At 54.3% G+C, this 21,774-nt stretch overlaps 1 protein-coding gene across 1 annotated transcript; it reads left to right on the top strand.

Moving 5' to 3' along the window:
• The first annotated feature begins 13,660 nt into the window (after positions 1-13,660).
• On the top strand, positions 13,661-15,887 carry LOC105885889 (protein S100-A15A). Its single transcript, XM_012791173.2, has 2 exons — positions 13,661-13,880; positions 15,560-15,887. The coding sequence occupies exons 1-2, from the start codon at positions 13,731-13,733 to the stop codon at positions 15,734-15,736; spliced, it is 327 nt and encodes a 108-aa protein (XP_012646627.1). The 5' UTR covers positions 13,661-13,730; the 3' UTR covers positions 15,737-15,887.
• The last annotated feature ends 5,887 nt before the right edge of the window (positions 15,888-21,774 follow it).

Here is a 21,774-nt window from a genome sequence, read left to right as displayed (position 1 = left end):
ACCCAGCTCAGGGAGCCTCAGTCAGGGTGTAAACTAGAACCCTTCCCGGGGCCGTGCCAGGGGCCAGATGGTCACTTGCTCTCTGTACCACTTTAATGAGTCGAGGGGCACCAGAGGCCTGGCCCCTGCAGCTATGGCCTTGCTCCTGTGTCTGCATGCTGGGATCAGTGGGAACGGGTGTTGTGTTCTTGCTCTCAAATATGGTTTGCTAAATGCCAGGCATTCGGCTGGGCACTGGGGATGCAAGGGCAAAAGAGTCACTTCCTGGCCTAGGGCGGGAGTCTTTACAAAACACATGAAACTGGTAACGAGTCTAGCCGATTCCAGCCTGTATTTTAGGGCCTGTCATTGATGGATGAGGAGCTAACATTCATGCACCAGGTGAAGGGGCAGGGAGGAGAAAGTTGGTGCTGCTCATCTCTGAGCCTGGTACTCTGCTCGGCAAGGAGGATGCAGAAATAAAAATGATGCAGTGGCTGCCCCCTCACCAGAAAATGCCTGTCTTCTTGTGCCCTCTCCCCTGGGGGTTGCTAATTCTTCCCAGTTTTAATGCCTTTAAACCCTTCAGGCCCTGGCAGGGTCAGCATTCGTCTTTCCCAGCAGGGCCATGCTCAGATCATTTCTCCAGTATTCCCCACACCTCTAGCCCCTCCCCTGTCTTTGAGGCTCATGTCATGCTGCCATAGGACCATCCTCCTTTCTTATTTATTTATTTTATTTTATTTTTCTGAGACAGAGTCTCACTCTGTTGCTGGGGCTAGAGTGCCTTGGTGTCACCATAGCTCACAGCAACCTCAAACTCCTGGGCTCAAGCAATGCTTCTGCCTTAGCCTCCCCAGTAGCTAGGACTACAGGCCACCATGCCCCGCTAATTTTTTCTATATATTTTTAGTCATCTAGCTAATTTCTTTCTATTTTTAGTAGAGACAGGGTCTTGCTCTTGCTCAGGCTGGTCTCGAACTCCTGAACTCAAACAATCCGCCCACCTCGGCCTCCTAGAGTGCTAGCATTACAGGCGTGAGCCACCGCACCTGGTCCCATCTTCCTTTCTTATCAGATTCTCGTACTGATTTGACACTCGGCTTACACGCACCCTTTCTACATTACCAAGAGAGCACATATGGGTTAAGTTGACAGAATTCCTAGAAGTTAGAGACTAGGAGTTCTGGTCTCCACTCCCGCATGTGATCTGTGAGGGAGTGCTCTCAAGTGGAGCTTGAAAGGACGTGGGGGTAGCAGCACAGGACAGGGGGGAGGAGCACGGCAAAGGCAGGAGCTCAGCTTCGGCACGAATCCCTAGGGAGCTCTGCAGCACGAATGGAACCACAGAGTTATCCCACCTGGAGGCGATTAGGCCTGCACTGTTTGCACCCAGCATCATTTATCACTGACTCCAGACCACCCCCGGGGAAGGCATAGCCTTGTTGGCCTTCCCCGGCTGGGAGGCTCCTTTGGAGCAAGGGCCATTTGTAGGCGAGGGTGCATTTGTGACCTATCAGCAGCCAACCCTGATAGAAGCTGGCTATGGGCACAGGGACCAGGCAACAGGCGTCTGGGGGTGGGCACTTACTATAGGCCACCCCTGTGCCCACTGAGAGCCAGTCGCTTCTCATGTCAAATTCATTCCACCCAGGAATAGCTTCTCCAGTTCTAGCTGGTTGTGGTTTCTGGGGAAAACTGCCAGTTAATGGGCTACTATAGCTCTTACTGCTGCAGTTGTTTTTGAGGTCACAGCTGATACTCATCATCTCCCTCCTCTGCCACCCATTCTAGATTTCTCTGCCAGTGCCTGGTACTTCAGCTGGTCAGGTGGTCTGGCTGGTGGCGTGACCAGACTCTCAGCCCTGAGGGACATGTGCTCCTGGTTCCTGTGCCCTGATGTGGCCTTGGTTGCTGTACTTACCCATTTATGGTTAAAAGTGGACATAGGAATAACAATGCATACCCCGGTGGATCACCCTAGTGCCTCGTTTGTGCAGTGGCAGTCCTGCATGGTGATCAGGACCAATTAACTGTCCACCCAAGTTATGCCTTTCTTTTCTGCCTACTGCAGTACTGGCACAAGGCATGTAAAGTGACTAAGCAGAAGTAAACCATCATAGGTTCCTTTACATGAAGGCTAGGGAAGTCACTCTATGTACATTTTCTGTGGTATTAGAGGGTCTTTCTTTATGGGGACCAGGTTTCTCTTTCAATTAGATGGGTTCTGGGCCTGAGACTGGCTCAGGCGTGGAGATTGGGCACTGGAAGAGCCTGTCCTCGGGTCTCAGGCTGGTCTCAGGCCTGTGCCCATCCATTCTTGGTCCCTTTGGTTATACATACAAAGCCACACCCTGGTTGGCTGCTTTAGAGGGAGGAGAAGCACAGGTCACAAGATACCCTCCCTTTTGACACCAACTGCAAGTTCAGAGGCCTCCAGTACCACCCTGAGCTTTGATAATTTGCCGGAAGGACTCACAGAACCCACCGAAAGTAGTAATACTCACGGTTATGGTTTATTACGGGAAAGGATACAGATTAAAATCAGTGGCACCCTGCTGAGCCGTATCCCTGAGCGATGCCACTGCACCGTCTCTCTGGTCAGCTGCCTGTGTCGGTCCGGCAGCCTGCGGTGGTGGAGGCGCCTCCCGCAGCTCCTATTGCAGAGCGGAGCCCCCGGGGTCTCTGCTCTGCGCCTTCCCCACCTGCAGGTCCCTTCCCCAGCTCCCTCTGATCCTGCCCAGCGGGTGGCCCCATTCCCCTCGCCTTCGCTTTAGGCTCCTCCTGTCTCCTCTCTGTTGATTCCAGTGCTCTCTCTTAGACAGCTGATCTGAAGGTGAGTGTGTGCGTGCCACTTTTTATCCTGTCTGTGACAGCAGCACGCGCGGGCTGCTTCTAGTCCCCCATCCTGGCCCCTCATTCAAAACCTTGCATTTCTGAGATGGCAGGGGGTTCTGCCCTTTCTGTTAGGGATGAAGCCCTACCCCACCCATGCTGGGGAAAGGCAGTAAAAGTAATACACCATTATGCCACTTCCCTGAATATAAACAGAATATTAACAGCAAGCACGCACAGCAGATACCACCTGCCAATCATCTCCCAAGCGCATCACATGTATTAACTTCTTTGATTTTCACAACAACCTAGGAGGTGTCTAATATCATTGCCATGCCTTTTACTGGTGAGGACACTGAGACACAGAGTTGACAAGTCATATGGCACCGGTGTCGGGAACCTGTGCCTTTAACCAGAGGGCGTTGGTGGTGCTTTGGGGGTTGGCCCCCCCGGTCCCATTTCCACCTCTTCCCAAAGCTCCTCTGCCTTTTACAGTTAGACATCTCTGGCTCCTGCATACGATTGTGTTTGCAGAAAATACCTTGCTATGAAACCTACTGGAAAACTCCACAGAAGGAGGGAGAAGGGCAGAGCCAGGGAGCCCCAATGTCAGGGAGGCCACTGGTGCTCCTGACAGAGCCCAGGAACAGGTGGGACAGTTTAAGGGGAAGCGAAGGGCCCCAAGGACAGGCCCTGTCCAAGGCAGGCACGAGGAGCAGCTGTGAGGAGCACTGGAAGGCCTGGCTGGCTGCCCACTGAACCATCCAGGCCCCCTTGCTCCAGGGGAGATAATTTGGAGCACAAAGCAGGCACACAGTGAACCCAGTGTCACAGGTCCTGTCCCTGGCCCCTGAGGGTTCTGTGGGGGATGGACCAAGGTTTTCCTGGTATGTTGCAGGAACCTTGTGGAGCTCTGAGGCCAAGCAGCAAGGATGCGCCTTAGGATCCATGGGTCCTGGGCTGGGGCCTGAGTCTGCCTGGCTATGTGACTTTGGTCAAGCCACTCTGCCTGCTGGACCCTGGTTCTTTCAGCTGTAACATGAGGCAAAAATCCCAGTTGTCTTCCTGGGTCTCTGGGGATGATCTGGCAGGATGACTCCAGGAAGAGTGGTTTACTCAGACAGCATGAGTGCTTCCTCTGCAACCGTCCCTTCTGGAGTGGCCTGTGGCCAGCAGGGGTGTGGCCCTGGAGACCACAGGCTCCTGGCCTGCCACCTGGGGCCTGGAGCCCATGGAGCAGCCAGAACGAGGTCCCTGGGCCATGCCTGAGCCAGAGCCCTGGCCACGCTGCTGGGCGCTGCCCTGGACCGCGGGCTTCTGCAGGTAGGCCCCAGCATAACCCCGTGTGCTCGGCCCAGAGATGACACAACAGAGACTCAAGATTTCCACAGAGTGCTAGCAGTTGGGCTTCAAAGCCAGGACTTGGGTTCAAATCCTAGCTTTGTCATTTACTAGGGGTGTGCTTGTGGGAAATGTATCTAACATTTATGGTGGGTATGGAACATCTCAGTTCCATACCCAAGCACTGAGATGTTCCACCCCAAGCACTGAGATGTTCCATACCCACCACACAGGATTTTTCTGAGAACCAAATGAGATAATACATCCAAACCTCTTAGCAGACTGCCTGGCATGTGATAACCTGTCTCAAATGGCAGCCACTTATTATTAATTATTGACAATTAATGAAAGTGAGTTGAATGACTCATTGGATACGTAATCAGAGTCTCTGATTCCACCTACAAATCCCCAAATGCTCCATTTCCCAGGGCACGGCAGCCCTCTCACCGGCCTTCTGTCACCACCTGCCACTCTAGTCCCATACGACTTAGAAAGGCAAGAGGGCTGTGCATGCAGCCTGGGGTGGGCAGGCACAATGGAGCCTGGGGCTGAGCCTTGGGTGTGAGTCCCCACCAAGAGCAGTGTCATGTTGGGCAGTTGAGGGAATGGGCCCCAGCTCCCAGCCCTGGCCCCTACCCAGCTCTGAGCACCATAAAAAGGTCTGCCCTTCACCCAAAGGGCATCCCTCATCTGTCCTCTGTGCCTCTTCCTCAGGGTCTGGTGAGTCCCCGTCTTCCTCTCTGCTTTTTCTAGGTTGCAGGCACAACACCCTGGCCTGCTTCACTCCCTGCTCTTGTCTGGGGGAAGCCGCTGGGCTGGGAGTCAGGACACCCAGGTTCAGGTGACTGGGGAGAATGTCTTCATAGGCAACCAAGGGACAGAGCCAAGTCTAGGATCCCCAGGGCCACCCCTACCCTCCGCAGCCCTTAATCCTACTTACTCTGTGGTGTCTCCCAGCTTTGTGGGCTCCAGTCACTTTAAGACACCCAGGGGCACTGGGGGGCCCCGAGGCAATCTCAGCACGTGGGTGCTGTCCCAGTTGTCCCAGCCCTGGGATCCCCACTCACTGCTATTCTGGCCTCCCTGTGCCTAGAGCTGGCGAAAGGACAGTCCAGTTCACGAGTCTCTGCAGCAAGTGCCCCTCGTCCTCTGGGCTCCACTTGCATCCCCGACCTCAAGGACACTTGCCAAACCAGCCTCGACTCCAGCCAGGCTCTGGGGGCTCCTCTGGCTCGGCCACAGGATGTCTCCAGAAAAGTGGTGAATGGGGGGTGGTCCCGGGGCTGGGAGCAAGGGGACAGTACAAACGTACATACCAACAGCCCTCCGATGCCTCTCTGGGAGCACCAGGAGCGGACGAGCCCAGAGGTCCGGGAGACCACACCGAGTGAGGCGGGTTAAGGCCTCCCCCCTGGCAGGTGACTGTCAGCTTGACGGTGGCTCCACGCTGATGGACTCCCAGGGCGTCGAATTCAGGGGCCCTCAAACACCACCACTGCATACCTCTGCTCCCACAGCCCACCCCCGTCCTCCCTCTGCCCACATGTCCCACCCTAGGCCCACAAATCCAGGACTTCCTCCACCCTCTCCTCAAACCTTCATTTCCTTCTCTCAATTTCACCTGGACCAAAGAAACACCCATCCCTTCTGCTCTGTCTCAGCCCTGCTCTCTCAGCCCCTCTGCAGCCCCCATCCCGCACGCCATTGTCCGCCTCGCCCATTTCGTCTCACCCCTGTCCCCACGGGCTCACACGCTGGAAAGCAGAGCCGAGCCACCGCTTTTCTCTCCTGCAGCTCACTGGAAAACAGAGATGACTGACACCGCAGCAGAGAAGATCTGGCGGGCTTGCTCAACCTGGATCACAAATATACCCGAGGTTCGGACGCTGTGGACAAAGCTGGCTTGGAGAGGATGATGAAGGAGAACTTCCCCACCTTCCTGTCGGCCTGTGTGGCTGGGGACCAACAGCTGGGCGGCAGTGGGCGGGCACGGGAGCACCGCTGGCCCCAGCTTTCCTGAGAATTCCCGCCCGCTGAGCGGCGGGCATCTCGCACATTCCCAGCCTCCTGCGTGACCTACCCTTGAACCCCAGGGCTGTGGCAGACAGAGTCCAGCATGGGGTAAGAAGACAGTTCCCTGCACAGCCACTGCTGTCCACTTACTGTGTTCTTACAAGGCACCTACTTCCCAGGGTTATGAGCATTTAAATGAGGCTGGCGATCTCTGCTGCGGCAGCACAGAAGCGGACGCAGACATAGATCCGCAAGTGAATTACTGTGCTGTGCTCCAAGCAGCATTTACCTGCAACAACAGGCTGGATTTGGCTTGAAGACCATAGCTTGCTTATTCCTGATATAAACTACTTGAATAACACACTTAAATTTATTTATACACACACACTTAAATAAATTTGTGCCCAACCCTAGAGCATACACATGATTTTCAAACATATTTGGGACACTTAGAAAAACGGCTCATTTGTTTTTGCTAAAAACATACTTTTAGCAAATTAGCTATAATAGGGGCCTGTCTGTAGCACCTGCTGGTCAGACGGAAGCCTTGAGCCCCTCCCCGAATCCTGTGTGGGACAAGCGCTTTCCATAACCACCCTCACCCCCAGCCCCCACGCCCCTCCCACTGCTGTCCCCGGGCGGAGGTCGCCACAGGTGAATGGGAATCTGGCTGGCTGATGTCCTCATCTCCTCCAACTTCTGGGGGAGCTTCCTTCTCCCCAGTCTGAGGTGGAGGCGACACCATCCTGGGTCTCTAGAAAATCCCAATTTGATGGGGGAAGAGGGCATAAAAGCAGTTTGTTCTTTTTGCCATTTGTTTATTCATGTGTTGGCACTTGCAGTGCCGACTCTGTTCTGGGTGGCGGCGTGTGGCAGGGAGAGGTGAAGCAGACACAGACCGCGTTTGAGCGAAGCCCCGTCTCCAGGGGAGAGGACCGGCAAGCCACTGGGTGGTGGGAGCTTGGGAGTGGGGGGATCCTGGGGGGCCCTGAGCCCCCAGGCAGTCCAGCGGTCACTTCCTCTGTGAAGCCTTCTCCAGGCAGAGCCATCATCACCGTGTCCCTGTGCATCCCGGTGACAGTCCCGGGCACAGACATGCTTTGTTTGCCGGGGCTTGCCCTGGCCCAGCTCTCTGGGGTCTGGGCTGGGTCTCGCTCACAGTTACGGCCCCGGTGCCCAGTGTAGAGTGAGGACTCCACAGACGCTGGTTCAACTAGCAGGTGAGGTGTCCTCAGAAAGGCTCAGGTAACGTGGGTGGGAATTCTGAGGAGGGAGAGATCACTTTCCAGGTGAGGAGGTCAGGGAAAGTTTTGTTGGGATGTCCTTTGAATAGGACATGGAGCGTTGCCAGGAGCCAGTGGTGGTGAGAAAGGCGGGACCGAGGGGAACCTTGGGGACGCCCAGACAGTGGATTATTCTGGGTGGTTCAGGGGTGTGTGGGCCAGCCGCACCCCTGGACTCAAGCGGCAGTTAGGGGAGAATGGGGGCGAGAGAGAGTGTTCCACAGCGTTCACGAGATTGTTAAGACGGGCTCTGCTGCTCAGCTACCCACACTGCAGGATGGGAAGACCCAAATGCAGCCGAGAGCCAGGTCCCACCCCGGAAAAATTTCCAGGTCCTGTTGGGAACATGTTTGTTGGGAGGATTTACTGTCATTAATCCTGTTAGCCCGATAATCACAGGAGTTTGCTTTCTCTGAGGCTATAAACTCAGGGGGTAGTAGGAAGTGACCCATGAATGACCCTGAGAAATTTATCTGGTCAATCAAATTTGGGACGTTGGTTGCGGAGAATCCATTGAAGTTGACAGCAATTATTCCCTGTCTCATCCAAGTTCAAGAGAAGGTTGGGCCATCGAGGCTGAAACAGGTAAATGGAAGAAAGCAGTGGGGGGCATTTCAGGAAGGTTCCCTGGCCAAGGGGACTTCGTGCTTCTGACAATCAGGGCTGCCCCTATTACAGCTGGCCTCTGTCAGAGACCCCACAGAGACGGTGGCCGGGAGTGTGGAGAATCGGTCTTGTTTCCCAAGCTCCCACACGGTGGCGCCACTGAGCACCCACCGCACCAGTTCACAGCGGTTTCTCCATGGTGGCGGTTAAGGGGCGTGTGTCCTCTGGTCTTCACCAAGAGCTTCTGAGGGGCAGAGAGATTTTCTCATTTATTTATATTCTATCCTTCCTCCAATGCCTACCACAGAACTTTGCACAAAATCATATCTTGGGGATGCAATTGTTAATCAAGAGTTGGCAGAAACTGGAAAGGATTAAAATAATTAAAAATTTAATAATAGTGGATTGATTAAGTAGATTTTGCTACAGGCACACATAAAATCCCTGTGATAATACAAAATATGTATTTGGTTTTGGTTCCTGACACAGGGCTTCTAAAACCCTGGGAATTTCCTGAATAATAGGGCTGATAGGGGCATCCTTTGCTATTCATAGCAAGCCCCTTCCTGCCATTCTGAGTTTATGCTGATGAGGTGACTCTTGGTGGGCCCCTACATAGCTTCAGGATTGGGGGCTGATTGCCAGAGGAATCCCCCATGTGATTAGAAGGTTGCCACTTTCACCAGGGGCTGGAGGTCAAGTTCAATCACCAAAGGCTCGTGATTTAATCAACCGTGCCTAAATAACGGACCCTCCATTAAAACCCTAAACGACAAGGTTGGGAGAGCTCCCAGGTTGGTGGACTCACGGAGGTGCTGGGGGTGGGGGGTCACCTGGAGAGGGTGGTCTCTTCTACATGGCAGTTCCTGAGTGGCATTCTTTATAATAAACCAGTAATAATAAGCAAAGTGCCTTCCTGAGTTCTGTGAGCCCTTCTAGCAAATTATTTAACCTGAGGATGGGGTTGTGGGAACCCCGAATTTATAGCCAGTCAGGCAGAAGTAGGGGAGGCCCGGGTGCCAATATTGGTGTCTGAAGACAGGGGCACTCTTGTGGGATTGAGTCTTTAACCTGGGGGGGGGGGTCTGTGCCAACTCTGGGGAGTTAGTGTTAGAATTGAATTGTAGGATGCCCAGCTGGTGTCCTGAGAGTTGGAGAATTGGTTGTGTGAGATAAAAGCCCCACACATTTAGTGTCAGACTGTTGTGAGTAAAAGTGGTTCTGAAATTTCATATAATGTAGCTATTTAACATCAAACACTGAAAGGTATTTAGGGTTTGGGGAAATGTTTAAAAAAATAGTCCTAATTGAAAAAGCAGTTAAGAAACAGCTGGAGAAGCCACGGCCGTGGCCCACAGAGTGGACGTGGGGTGGGGATGGGGGTGAGTTTAGGGGTCTGATTGTTCCAGACACGGTACGGGGGAGAGACCCCAAGAGTTCGGCCTGACAAGGGCCTGCACACGAGACCGAGGAACTCAGGAAACGGAGCTTGTTTTGAGCAGCAGAGTCAGGTCGGGCTCTGGGTGCATAGCGGAGAGAAGCTACCTTTACCCAGGGAAAGCTAAGAGTCCCTGATGAAAAGCGCCCGTGACTTCCACATTTATAGTCAGTCAATTGGATTTCAGCAGGAGGGCCACGCCGAGAAGAAATAGTCTTTTCAACAAACGCTGCTGAAACAACTGATAGCCATATGCAAAAGAATGATGTTAGATCTGCCCCCAAACACGGCCCATCCATCACACATTTTGGATACTCTTGTGGTCATTGACTAGGATATCAGTTTGTTCTAAAACTAAAGACAAAATAAGTATGTGAAGTAGAAAGTAGATATACACGGGTGACAACTGGCAAAAATCCCCAGAGGAGCCTATGTATTTAGCCAGGATAACCTGATTCATCATCTCAGATACCAAGGTGGCTGCATTTCTTTAATTTTTAAAGTACTTGCTCGGTTCTCTCCACCCCTATCCCACTCTCCTCTTAGTCAGGAATTGAATATGATCTTCTTGAGGTGTCTACCTACCCTTGAGTTGTTTAAAACCCTAGGGGGCTTCAGGGACAGTTGGGGGTAAACCTCCTTTCTGATGCTAAGCAGAAGAGGCTATTCCTTGGCCAAAGTGGCTCTGGAGATCACAGGTGTTGCTTTCAGTGACTGGTCTCCACGGTTGGAAAGACATTTAGACTGGAGTGTTTGTGGGGTTGTGAGTTGCAGGTGTGTGTGTGTGGGTGAAGTGGGGTGGTGCATGTTTGGCACCATGTTTGTGGTTCTTTCCTAAGCACGTGACCTTGAAGTTTTGTCCAGATGTCTGTCTCCACCCTCTAGACCCTGAGCTTCTCAAAGGTAGAATGTTGTTTAATTCGTGTCTGTTCCCTTTCTCCCTAGCACCTAGCACAGGTGCGCCCAGTACCTAACACATGGCAAAACTCTGAAGACATATCAATTTTAAGGAAGAGTTGATGTTAAAATGTGTAAACTAAAGATAACTTAAATGTCTACCAATGATGGATTGATAAGATGAATTTTGATATATGTAAAAAAAGTGATCAGTGTATACTCATTAAAAATCAGGGTAGCATTGATGAAGCATGTGAGATGTCCACAGCATGACATTAAGTAAAAGGGGTAGTTCCAGCACAGCTGTGGAAGGAATCCTCACTGGGTATTGGCATGGTGCAGGGTGTTGTTTTGTCCCAGAGTGAACGAGGTCAGGGGTAAGAGGAGTGTCACCTGATCCCCTCCCAACCAGCCATAGGTCAGAAATGGAGTTCCTTTTGAATGACAAATTATCATCCAGCAATTGCCCAAGGCTGAATCATATTGATATACCAAATATGTTAATTAGATGGTTTTAACCTTGAAGGTTTGGGTTTTACTTTTGTTTCTTGGTTATAGATATTGCAGTGATGAACATTTTCCTGATTATTGCTTTTAACATCTGCCTGATTAAATTTTGGGGATCAATTGCCAAGAGAATGATGGCTGGATCAAAGATACTCAGTAAAAGTCTCAGTGGCTTTAGCTTGGCAATGTTAAATGGTTTTTTTTTTTTTTTAGAAATTCAAGCCATGTTTTTGGTTTAGAAACAGAAAAGTGTGTTGATGAACCACTTGTTTGCTGAGGAAATCATTACGTTGGGTAGATGAAGGCTTATCCAGCAAACTGGAGAAGGTGTTGGCTTTACGTATCTACTGATTATTTTCTCTCAAACCTTCAGGGATGCCTAGGCGGAGCCTCTGGTTCAATTTCCTGTCCTCTAGCGCCCCCTTCTGGGAGACTCACACATCGGCCTGTGGGGCCACTCCTGGGGAGCTGCCAGGGGTGAGATGGGGTCAGGTGGAAAAGGCCTCTGGGAGCAGGCTTGTGTTGGGGTGAGATGGGGTAGGGGAGTCCCTGCCACTCAAATGCCCAGGTGGCACATGTAGGGGGGCCAGGCTTATAGGTCTGGGCCCCTTCGGAGCAGGGTCGCTTCCATGTTGCAGTTGCTACTATGAACAAAGCTGGTTCTATCACTGCTCTTTCACCTCCCACCCATCACCCAACTGATTGGAACACCGTCTTTTAGCTTCTTTCCCTGCACAGGATAAAGCTGCAGCTCTAGTTTGGCACACAGGGTCTGCTCGTTTTGTTTCTATCCTGCCCTCTGCAGCCTTGTTCCTTCTAACTGCTCACGATGCACCCTGTGGGCTCCACCCCCGAGTGGGCCACGCCCTTTCATGCCCCCAGCCTTTGCCCATGCAGTGTCCTCTGTCTGCAGTGCCTGGTCTTCCATTCCTCCTTGCAACTCACAACTCTTCTTCAAGTCTCAACTCAAATATCACCTCCCTAAGGATGTCTTCCTCAACAGTCCAGGCAAGAGATGCTCCTTCCTGGGTGCCTGGAGCACCCTGTTTGGTGCCATTTAGTGTCCACAGTGCAGTGTGACAATGTGTGACTGTCCCCTCACTTGTCCCCACCCTGTGAGGTGGCCTGTGTCTCACGCATATTGCCTGCAGAAGGCCAGGTGCATCGGAGGTGCTCAAGGATATTTGTGGAATGAATCCGCTCCTTGACTGTGGAGTTTGAGGGTTCCCTAATTTAGGGACAACAACCCAGGAAGATGTGTTTAAGACGTGTCTGACCCCACCCAAGCCCTGGAGCTGGAGGCTGAGGCCGGGAGATGGATAATGTGACCTTTTGTGGTTCTGGGGGAGGATGGTTGAAACCAGGTGAGTTAATCTTAGCAAGTACACGTTGTGATGTCATCTCAGGAAAGCAATTAAGGCTCAGTCCTGCTGCTAAAGAACCAAGAAGAATCACAGCCCTGGCTGCCGTCGTTGGAGGCTGCGAGGAAGGGTTGGACGTGAGGCTTGGTGGGGTTCCCAGCTCACACAGCTGCCCCCGCCTGAGCGTCGGGAAGTCTCCGGGGTCAACCAGAAGCCGGATCTGTGGGTTGGGATCCTTGCCCCGCCGGCGACAGGTCAGTGCCTCCTTCCAGAGAACCATGGGGGTAGGATGGGCTGTGTTGGGTCTTTGCAGGTTCTAGAAAGCAGAGAGGGGCAGTTTGCCTGTTTGGGAGAAAGTGGACAGTGTGGATGGGTGTCCCAAAAGCACAACTGTGGCCCCAAAGGAGTTTAGAGCCCTAAATTAAAAGCATGTCTTTGGGCCTATTCCCAAAGACACAGGTTTGGGTCAAGCACCAGGTGGATCAGTTGTGTGACCCTGGGAAGACACTTAACCTCTCTGGGTTTCATTCCCCCTCAAAAAATGGGGGTAATGATGCCTCCTCTTAAGACCACTGTGAGGACGAAATGGGAGAAGGTGTATACGGTGCGGGGCTGGTTCCATAAGCGGTGGGGGCAGCAGTTGTGATTCTCTGCACGGCATCCGGGAGGGCAGCTGGCGTCACCCCCGAACGCAGGGGGTGTTCTCACCTCCAGGGGAAGGGGAGCAGAGGCCGCAGGCATCGGAGGGCCGGGCAGGTGCTGCGCGGAGGCTCTGGGAGGGCCACAGGGTCTCAGGGCTGAAGGGATGGTGCTGATGGCGTGTCACCTCCTTTTACAGAGGCCTGCACAGGGAGGTAGGAGCAGAGGTGGCAAACCCACGCGTTGTCTGTACGTTCAACTGGGAAAGAAAGCGACAATGACAACACAAGCAGGGGCTGGGTTTTCTGGGCAGAATAATGATTTGAATACTCCGTGTGTGGCACAAAACAGCTTATAATCGTGGGGATTCTGCCTTTTCAAGGGTTTTTAAAGATATTTCAGTTGGAAACAACATAAATACTATCTTGCTTCAAAGAGTCTTTAGTTGCTCCTCATTCTTGGCCTCAAGTAACTGCTAAGCGGAGAGAAGGTGGGAGAGGAGGAGGACACAGCTCTGGTGCCCAGGAGGCCCTCGGTCCAAACAAAGGGACAGAACCTGCCCTGAGACCTTGCAGGAAAGCTTCTAGCAGGGCAGGGACTCTGAGCCGATTCTGGAAGGGGTCAGACGGAGTGTAGAGAGGGGACCTGAGACAGGAAGCAGGAATGCGGGCAGGAACAAGAGGGCAGAAGGTTCTTGGGGGAGGCACCCATCTGCTGTGGACTGGTCCAGATGAGGTGCTGCTCTCTCCTCCCAGATTCTCCACTGTTCCCAGCTGCTCCGCCCCTGCATCCCCAGATCTGCCCCCTGCCCTGGGCTGGGGACCAGCCGTCATGACGGACACGCCAGTGGAAGAATCCCTCTTCCAAATCATCCACTGCTACCACCAGTATGCGGCCCGGGAAGGTGACGTGGAGACACTGTCCCTGGAGGAGTTCAAGGCCCTGCTCATGGACAATGTCCCCCGCTTCATGGAGAGCTTGGTGTGTAGGGCCTGGGCCCAGGGCGCTGGTGTAGGGTTGGTTCAGTGCGTGCTGAGGGTGCTAGGCAGAGGGAGCTATCTTCTAGAAGAGTCTTCCATTCAGGGCAGAAAAGGAGTGAGGAAGTGCTCAAGGGCAGGATTTGTGGCCAGAGGAGGGGATGGCTCCCTGCCCCACTTTATTTCTCAACCCTCCCGGGCCCCACTCCAGATAGCATAGCTAGTCCTCAAAACTCGGTCTTAACCCCAAGACCGTTCCTTCCTCTGCCCATCCTGCCTCCTCTGCCCATCCTCCCCTCTGCCACAGGCCCCTCTGGTTGTCTCTGCCCCGACCCTCTGCCACCACCCAGCCCTTTGAGCTCAGCCGCTTCTGGGCTAGCACCAGCCTGGCCCTCGGGCCCTTGCCTTGGGAGATAGTGTAGGCTGCGGCGGCCACCCTAACCCAGGAGGAGAAGGAAACGTAGCTTCCAGGCTCTGCCCATCTCTTCCGTCAGCAGCCCAGACCCGTGGTTACTGGGTTCCTTGGGGACTGCAAGGCCCACAGGTGTGTCTGGGGTGCTGCTCCCTGTCCCATGGCCTGGGTCTCTGGACCGTGACTGCAGAGGACTTCAGGTCCAGCCCCCAAGTCAAGACCACTCCATTCCAGGAAAATGTTCTCCTTTAGCCGCTTCCCATCTCCCCTCCCAACTCTGGGAAGCATCGCAGGAGGCAGTCTTGCCTTGGTTTACTGGAGTGTGACTCTAGCGATAACTGTGGTTAGGTCTGTTTCCAGGAAGCCTTGTCCTTCCCTGGGCAAACTGCGCAGGTCGGCCCAAGCCTGCCTCATGGGCCCACAGCCCCTCCCAGTGCAGGGCCCTCGGGGACAGGCACCTGGGCAAGATAGCAGCCTGGGGAGGGTGGGCTGAGTGCCGGAAGCCTGCAGCTCTCTGGTTTAGCAGCTTTGTGGAGAAGAGGAGGTCCCAGGGATGGGGGTGGTGGGCAGTAGGGAAGAGAGAGGTTGCAAACCTGCCCACGGGCACAAGGGGGCTGCCCTCCTGGTCTGCAGCTGCTCACAGCTGCATGGATGCCTCCCTCAGATGCCACCCAGGGCTCCAGGCTGGACACCCCAGCAGCCAACTCCTGCTGGGCCCTTCCCCGCCCCCGCCCTGCCCAGAGTGCCCAGTGCCCACCTCCTCTGCCCTGGCCCTGCCTCCTTCATGCTGTCCTCCCACCTAGAGTGGCCGATCCTCGGCCCTCAGGGCACATCAGGGATGGCCCCAGGGCCCACGGCCTTGTCCCTCCCCTACTCTGCACTCTGTAGGTGACAGGCCAAGTGCCACAAACGGTTCCTAGGCACGTGCGCAGCACATAGACATCGGACCCAACCCGGTGCTGCTGGAAGCAGCCACTGACGAGGGTGTGGAGTGCGTTGAGGATGCCGGGCCACGGGGCGCTGTGTGGGGGACGGGGCACAGTTAAGCAGGGAGTGGCGCCCAGGCGACCTCCTCCGTCTGCGCCCACATTGCTCCAGGTCCAGTGCCCTGAGGCACCGGCCACCCCTCTGTCTGTTGAGACTTGGCAGGACCAGTGGAGCGAGGCGTTGTTTCCCGCAAGCCTGGCGAGGGAGCTGTGCCGCATCGCCGCCCCCCCATGGCAGGCGGGCTGTGCGCCTGGGTGCCTGGCTGACCCCTGTCCGCTCCGCAGGGCCGGAAGGAGCCGTACTACATCTCGGAGTTGTTCCGGGCGGCAGACAAGAACAAGGACAATCAGCTCTGCTTCGACGAGTTCCTCCACGTCCTGGGCAAGCTGGCGAGGGACTACCACCTGCAGTACCACCGGCAGCTGTGCGCCCACCACTGCGCCCGGTACGGCCTCTATTAGAGGCGTTCCCGCAGCCTCCTGCCCACTGGAGCCCGACCCCAGCTGAGCTGGCTGTGGGCAGCTGAATGGAGAACTCTGCTGTGCGTCCTCGTGTGTGTGCGCGAGTGTGTGTGTGCATGTGTGTGTGTACATGTCTATGGGAAGAACAGCTGTGTGGGACAGAATAAAGGAATTTCATAAATATTTCCGGATCTTTGTTCATGATTCTGGGCATTCCCTACAGGGTCAGAAAGAGACGGTTTGGTCCCTAGCCTGGGGAGCATCCATTTCAGGTGGGAGACGCAGCCCCTGCGTCCAGGGACCCCTCTGCCTGGTGGGGGAGACACAGCCCCTGCGTCCAGAGACCCCTCTGTCTGTGGGGGAGACACAGCCCTGCGTCCAGGGACCACTCTGTCTGGGGGGGAGAGACACAGCCCCTGCATGGGGGAGGGCTGTGTCTGGTGGGGGAGACACAACCCCTGCGTCCAGAGACCCCTCTGTCTGGGGGGGAGACGCAGCCCCTGCATCCAGAGACCCCTCTGTCTGGGGGGGAGACGCAGCCCCTGCATCCAGGGACCCCTCTGTCTGGGGGGGAGAGGCAGCCCCTGCGTCCAGGGAGCCCTCTGTCTGGTGGGGGAGACACAGCCCCTGCGTCCAGGGACCCCTCTGTCTGGTGGGGGAGACACAGCCCCTGCATCCAGGGAGCCCTCTGTCTGGTGGGGGAGACACAGCCCCTGCGTCCAGGGACCCCTCTGTCTAGGGGGGAGACACAGCCCCTGCATCCAGGGAGCCCTCTGTCTAGGGGGGAGACACAGCCCCTGCATCCAGGGAGCCCTCTGTCTAGGGGGGAGACACAGCCCCTGCATCCAGGGAGCCCTCTGTCTGGTGGGGGAGACACAGCCCCTGCGTCCAGAGACCCCTCTGTCTGGTGGGGGAGAGGCAGCCCCTGCGTCCAGGGAGCCCTCTGTCTGGTGGGGGAGACACAGCCCCTGCGTCCAGGGAGCCCTCTGTCTGGTGGGGGAGACACAGCCCCTGCATCCAGGGAGCCCTCTGTCTGGTGGGGGAGACACAGCCCCTGCGTCCAGAGACCCCTCTGTCTGGTGGGGGAGAGGCAGCCCCTGCGTCCAGGGAGCCCTCTGTCTGGTGGGGGAGACACAGCCCCTGCGTCCAGGGAGCCCTCTGTCTGGTGGGGGAGACAGCCCCTGCATCCAGGGAGCCCTCTGTCTGGTGGGGGAGAGGCAGCCCCCTGCGTCCAGAGACCCCTCTGTCTGGTGGGGGAGACACAGCCCCTGCGTCCAGGGAGCCCTCTGTCTGGTGGGGGAGAGGCAGCCCCTGTGTCCAGGGACCCCTCTGTCTGGTGGGGGAGATGCAGCCCCTGCGTCCAGGGAGCCCCTGTCTGAGGGAGGAGGCAGCCTGTGCCCTCCGCTTTCAGTCTGAAAGGGAAGAGTTTCTTCTCCTGGGGAGATAAGAAAGCCAGTCGCTCACGCCCCACACCTGGTGGATGTGAGCCCCGAGGGCAGGGGAGTGGTGGGTGTGGACCTGTTTCTGACGGTGTCCCCGCACTGAAGGAGAGCCCCAAGGAATCAGTGTACAAGGTGGGCCCGGCCCCGATAAGGGACCAGGACTGGGGGAGAGGCACATTTTCAAGAGGGAACAGTAATAGAAATTCATGCGGTTTATCCAGGGGCAACAGAAAGTTTGCTTGGAGAGTAGTGTTCATGGGAAGAAGAATGGCACGAAATCAGATTGAACGGGTGGCTTGGGACCAGACTCTGGGAAGTCCTTGAAAGCTGGGCATTGGAATTCGGACTTTATCCTTTGGGTAACAGGATCCAGGGTGGTTGAGGACAAGGAGAGTTCTGGGTCCGCGTGCCAAACACGGTGCGCCGTGGGATCGGCTCTGTACGGTGCGCCGTGGGATCGGCTCTGTGCACTTCCAGAAAGTAGCTGGGGCCACGGAGGACACGCAGATGCAGCAGGAGGCTCCTGCTCAGCGGGGCAGGGGCTGCGAAGGCTAGGTGAGTGGCTCTCACCAGAGAAGCGAGAACTCAAAGCCCAGGCCCAGGCGGCGGGCTGAGGGAGGGGCGGTGCAGGAGGAGGTCCAGGTTTCAGGCGCTGGCGACTGAGGGAAACATGACGCCGGTCACTGGCACGGGGATGACAGGGGGGCAGGCAGCGGGCCCGCCAGGGAGGATCGCGCCCGGGGTTTTGTGCCGGCTGAGTCAGAGACCGAGACAAGGCAAAGCCGACAATCCAGCTGGGCAGAACCGCAGAGACCTGTCATGAGAAGAGTGATGAGGAACCTGGGTGACTGGTGACCCAGGAAGGCTTCCGGGAGGGACAAGCGTCGGGGCTGGAGTTTACTAACACCTCGCGATGATGGATGTGTGAGTTGCTCCTGACTCAGGGCTATCTGTGCCTCGAGGATCCAAGATCTTCCTCTGGTGCCTGAGCCCTCCCATCTGACACTGGCCCCTGCCCCTCGAGGATCCAAGATCTTCCTCTGGTGCCTGAGCCCTCCCATCTGACACTGGCCCCTGCCCCTCTGGGTGTCGTTTTTCTCTCCCTCTCCCCGGGAGCCCAGAGTCTGACACAGAATCCCTAAGGAGGGTCTCCCTGCCTTCAGGCACTGCCAGAGACTACTTTGGTGGGTTGACTTTTTTTTTTTTTTTTGAGTCAGCGTCTCACTCTCCTGCCTGGGCTAGAGTGCCCTGGCGTCAGCCCAGCTCGCAGCAACCTCAAACTTCTGGGCTCAAGCGATCCTCCTGCCTCAGACTCCCGAATATCTGGGGCTACAGGCATGCACCACCATGCCCGGCTAATTTTTTCTATATATTTTTAGCAGTCCAGTTAATTTGTTTCTATTTTCAGAAGAGACGGCGTCTTGCTCTTGCTCAGGCTGGTTTCGAACTCCTGACCTGGAGCGACCGGCCTGCCTCGGCCAGTGGGTTGACTTTTCAGAGGATCTGTCTGGGAACTGGTGTCCTCAGCTTATTGCCACAGAAATGATGGACTTTAAATGAATGATGGGAGACCATGGCATTGCTCAGCTCTCCATGTGACCAGAGGGCCATTTAAGGAACTTGGTCTGGTTCCCTCCCTGCCTGGGTCTGTGTGCCAACCACGGTGCATGGCCCCGGGGAGCTGAGCCTGGGAGACATTGTCTGGCTCTGAAGCAGGGTTTGCCCCTGCTGCTCTCTGGCTGGCCTGCGGTCCTGCCACACTCACCGGTCCCCAAGCTGGCCTTTCAGACTCAGCCAGGCCCTCTCTCCTCTGGGAGACTTCTGCTTCCATTTCCCTCTGAACCCTCCGCTGTGGAGGGCCACGTTCTGCTGCGCTGCAGTTGTGTTTTCCTGTGCATCCTCCAGCAAGGCAGGACCTCAGCGTCCCTGCACCTGTCTGCACAGCCCCAGCAGGTGTTTGAGGAAGGAATGCAGGATGGAGGCCTGTGGGATTGGAATGGGCCACCTAGATCTGTGCTCCGTCGCCCCTGTGGGGCCCCTGATGCACGTAGAGGCATGAAGGCAGTCACCTGCGTTACTTGGGCAACTCTTCCTCAAGGCCGAGGGGAGAAATCATCCTGCCTGTCTCGCCTGAGGAGTGTCGGGGTGCACAGGCTTTGAGAACTAAGCAAGAGCGCCCAGCCTGAGCCCTCCTTGCCTCCCTCTTGCCCCCTCCTGAGGATTTCTCCACCAGCACTGCCTGCTCTGTCCTCATTTCCTCAGCCTCTGGGCTGGGCCTGGTCAGGGCTGTTGGGACACACACCTGGGGACTGAGCCCCTTCCTGTAAACATGACCAGGTTCCGCTCCCCATAGGTTGCCCCATGTCCATCAAGCTGATGACAGACTCAGCCTTTCCCCCAACACGCTTACCCAAGTCCTGACACCTGTCTTCTGCGAGATCAGCCCAGCCCGGCTCTTGTTCTCCCCAAAGCACCCACATCTTCCTGTGCAGGGGGAGTGTTTCTGGGGGTCAATGTTTCATGACCTCACTGGTTAGCCTGCCCACAATGCTGGCAGGAAGTCATCACTCATGACTGCCTTTAGTCTCCTTCAGTGGACCTGGGGAAGGACCTGGAGTAACGCCCCGTGCCTCAGTTTCCCTATCTGTCAAATAGGGATAATTGTAATGTCCATTTCACAAGGTTGCTGGGCATATCAAATGAGTCAGTGGATGTAAACACACTTAAATATAATGTGCTGCTTTGGGGTAAGGTGCTGTTATGCCAGGTCATACAGGATAGCGCCTGGTGAATAATAAGTATGAACTGAGGGCTGATCATTGGTTGAAAACTTGCTATATTATATGTCAGAAACAGCCCTATTTTCCCGCTAGAGGTTGATTCACCTCTTGTCAAGGAAGTTAGACTGCATTTGGTTAATGAGTTGTACCCTGCCTTCTTCTAAAAATGACTTAAGATGGCTGGGCGTGATACGGGGAATTTCTGCACTGGATAAGGGAAAGCCCCAAAGTTCCATTTTGCATTCATTTGTCCCCTCAATAAGTATTAATTGGGCACCTAATAGGTGCTGGGCCCTAGGGGTGTGGAAGTAAATGTGATTTCTTTCCTAGAGGGGCTCCACGTCCCAAAGAAAAGGCAGATAATAAACAGGTGAGCCATAATATAGCAGGGCAGATGCTCTGATGGACAATGAGAGAATTAACTCTCCATGGGGGGGGGGGGAGCATCAGGGATTGAAGCACCAGGGATGCACCAGCAGGTGGTGCCCGAGCTGGACCAGGAAGGATGAGGAGGGCGTTACCAGGACAAACAGACATTCCAGGGAGGGACAGGAAGTGGATGCTGTCACATCACATCACAAGTCACCTCAATCATGTGATACTCTGAGTGTTGAGTCTCTCCGTGGGCTTCAGTTTCCTCAAGTGTACAGTGAGAATTATACTAGTACATACCTGCCAGGATTATCGTGAGGATTAAATGGATCGATGAAAGTAAAGCACAAAGTAAAACAGTTCCTGGTCACATGGTAAAGATGCAATAAACACTAGCTATGACTTTGCCGTGATTTGTCCTGATTATTGACCATGGCCGCTGCTGTGTGTGTGCTGGGCCCTGTGCTGGCCCCCGACGGCCCGCGGTCCAGAGAGCGGGGCGCAGGCGCGCCAGGGCCACGGCTCACAGTCCGCAGTGTTACTGCGCACGCTCAGGCACCGATCCAAGCACTGCCTGCGCACTTTTTTTTTTTTGTAAACGTCTTATTAAAATATAATGCACATTAGAAAAAGCCCACAGTACACCAAAAGTCGTGACATTAAACAAAAAAAATAAAAAAGTCCACAAATCACAAATGTTTTGCATCCATTATGAATCCTCACGACAACACTATGAAGTAGATTTTTTTAGGCGAAAACATTTAAAAATTAAAAATGTTTTAAGATTATGGTAAAATACACATAAAATTTGCCATCTTAACCATTTGTAAGTGTACGGTATACTAGTGTTAAGTACATTCACAATGTTGTGCAACCAGCCAGTCTCCAAAACTCTTTTTATCCTACAAAACTGAAACTCTGTACCTGTTAAATAACAACTCCTCATTTCTCTCTGCCCCTCGACCTTGGCAACCATCATTCTACTTTCTGTCTCCATGAAGGTACTACTTTAAGAACCTCATATGAGTGGAATCATACACTATTTGTCTTTTTGTGATTGGCTAATTTTACTTAGCATAGTGCCCCCAAAATTTATCCATCTTGTAGCATCTGCCAGAATTTCCTTACTTTTTAAGGCTGAATAATATTTCATTGCATGTATACACTGCATTTTATTTATCCATTCATCTGTTGATGGACACTTGGGTTGCATCTACCTTCTAGCTATTGTGAATAATGCTGCTATGAACACGGGTGTACAAATATCTGTTTGAGTCTCTGCTGTCAATTCTTTTGATTTTATACTCAGAAGTAGAATTACTGGATCATATGGCAATTCTGTTTATTTATTTGAGAAATTGCCATACAGTTTTCCACAGCAGTGGCACAATTTTATATTCCCACCAATAGTGCATGAGGCTTCCAATTTCTCTATGTTTTCACC

Source organism: Microcebus murinus, chromosome 2, assembly GCF_040939455.1.
Source record: "Microcebus murinus isolate Inina chromosome 2, M.murinus_Inina_mat1.0, whole genome shotgun sequence".
NCBI classification, from domain to species: domain Eukaryota; kingdom Metazoa; phylum Chordata; class Mammalia; order Primates; family Cheirogaleidae; genus Microcebus; species Microcebus murinus.
Note: the sequence above shows the minus strand (reverse complement) of the source record. Positions and strands in the feature narration are given on the sequence as shown.

Bases quoted from the DNA above. Each gene is read 5' to 3' on its own strand.
- LOC105885889 (XM_012791173.2), top strand. From the start codon at position 13,731: ATGACGGACACGCCAGTGGAAGAATCCCTCTTCCAAATCATCCACTGC. The intron at 13,881-15,559 runs GTGTGTAGGGCC...TCCGCTCCGCAG, and splicing joins CCCGCTTCATGGAGAGCTTG to GGCCGGAAGGAGCCGTACTA.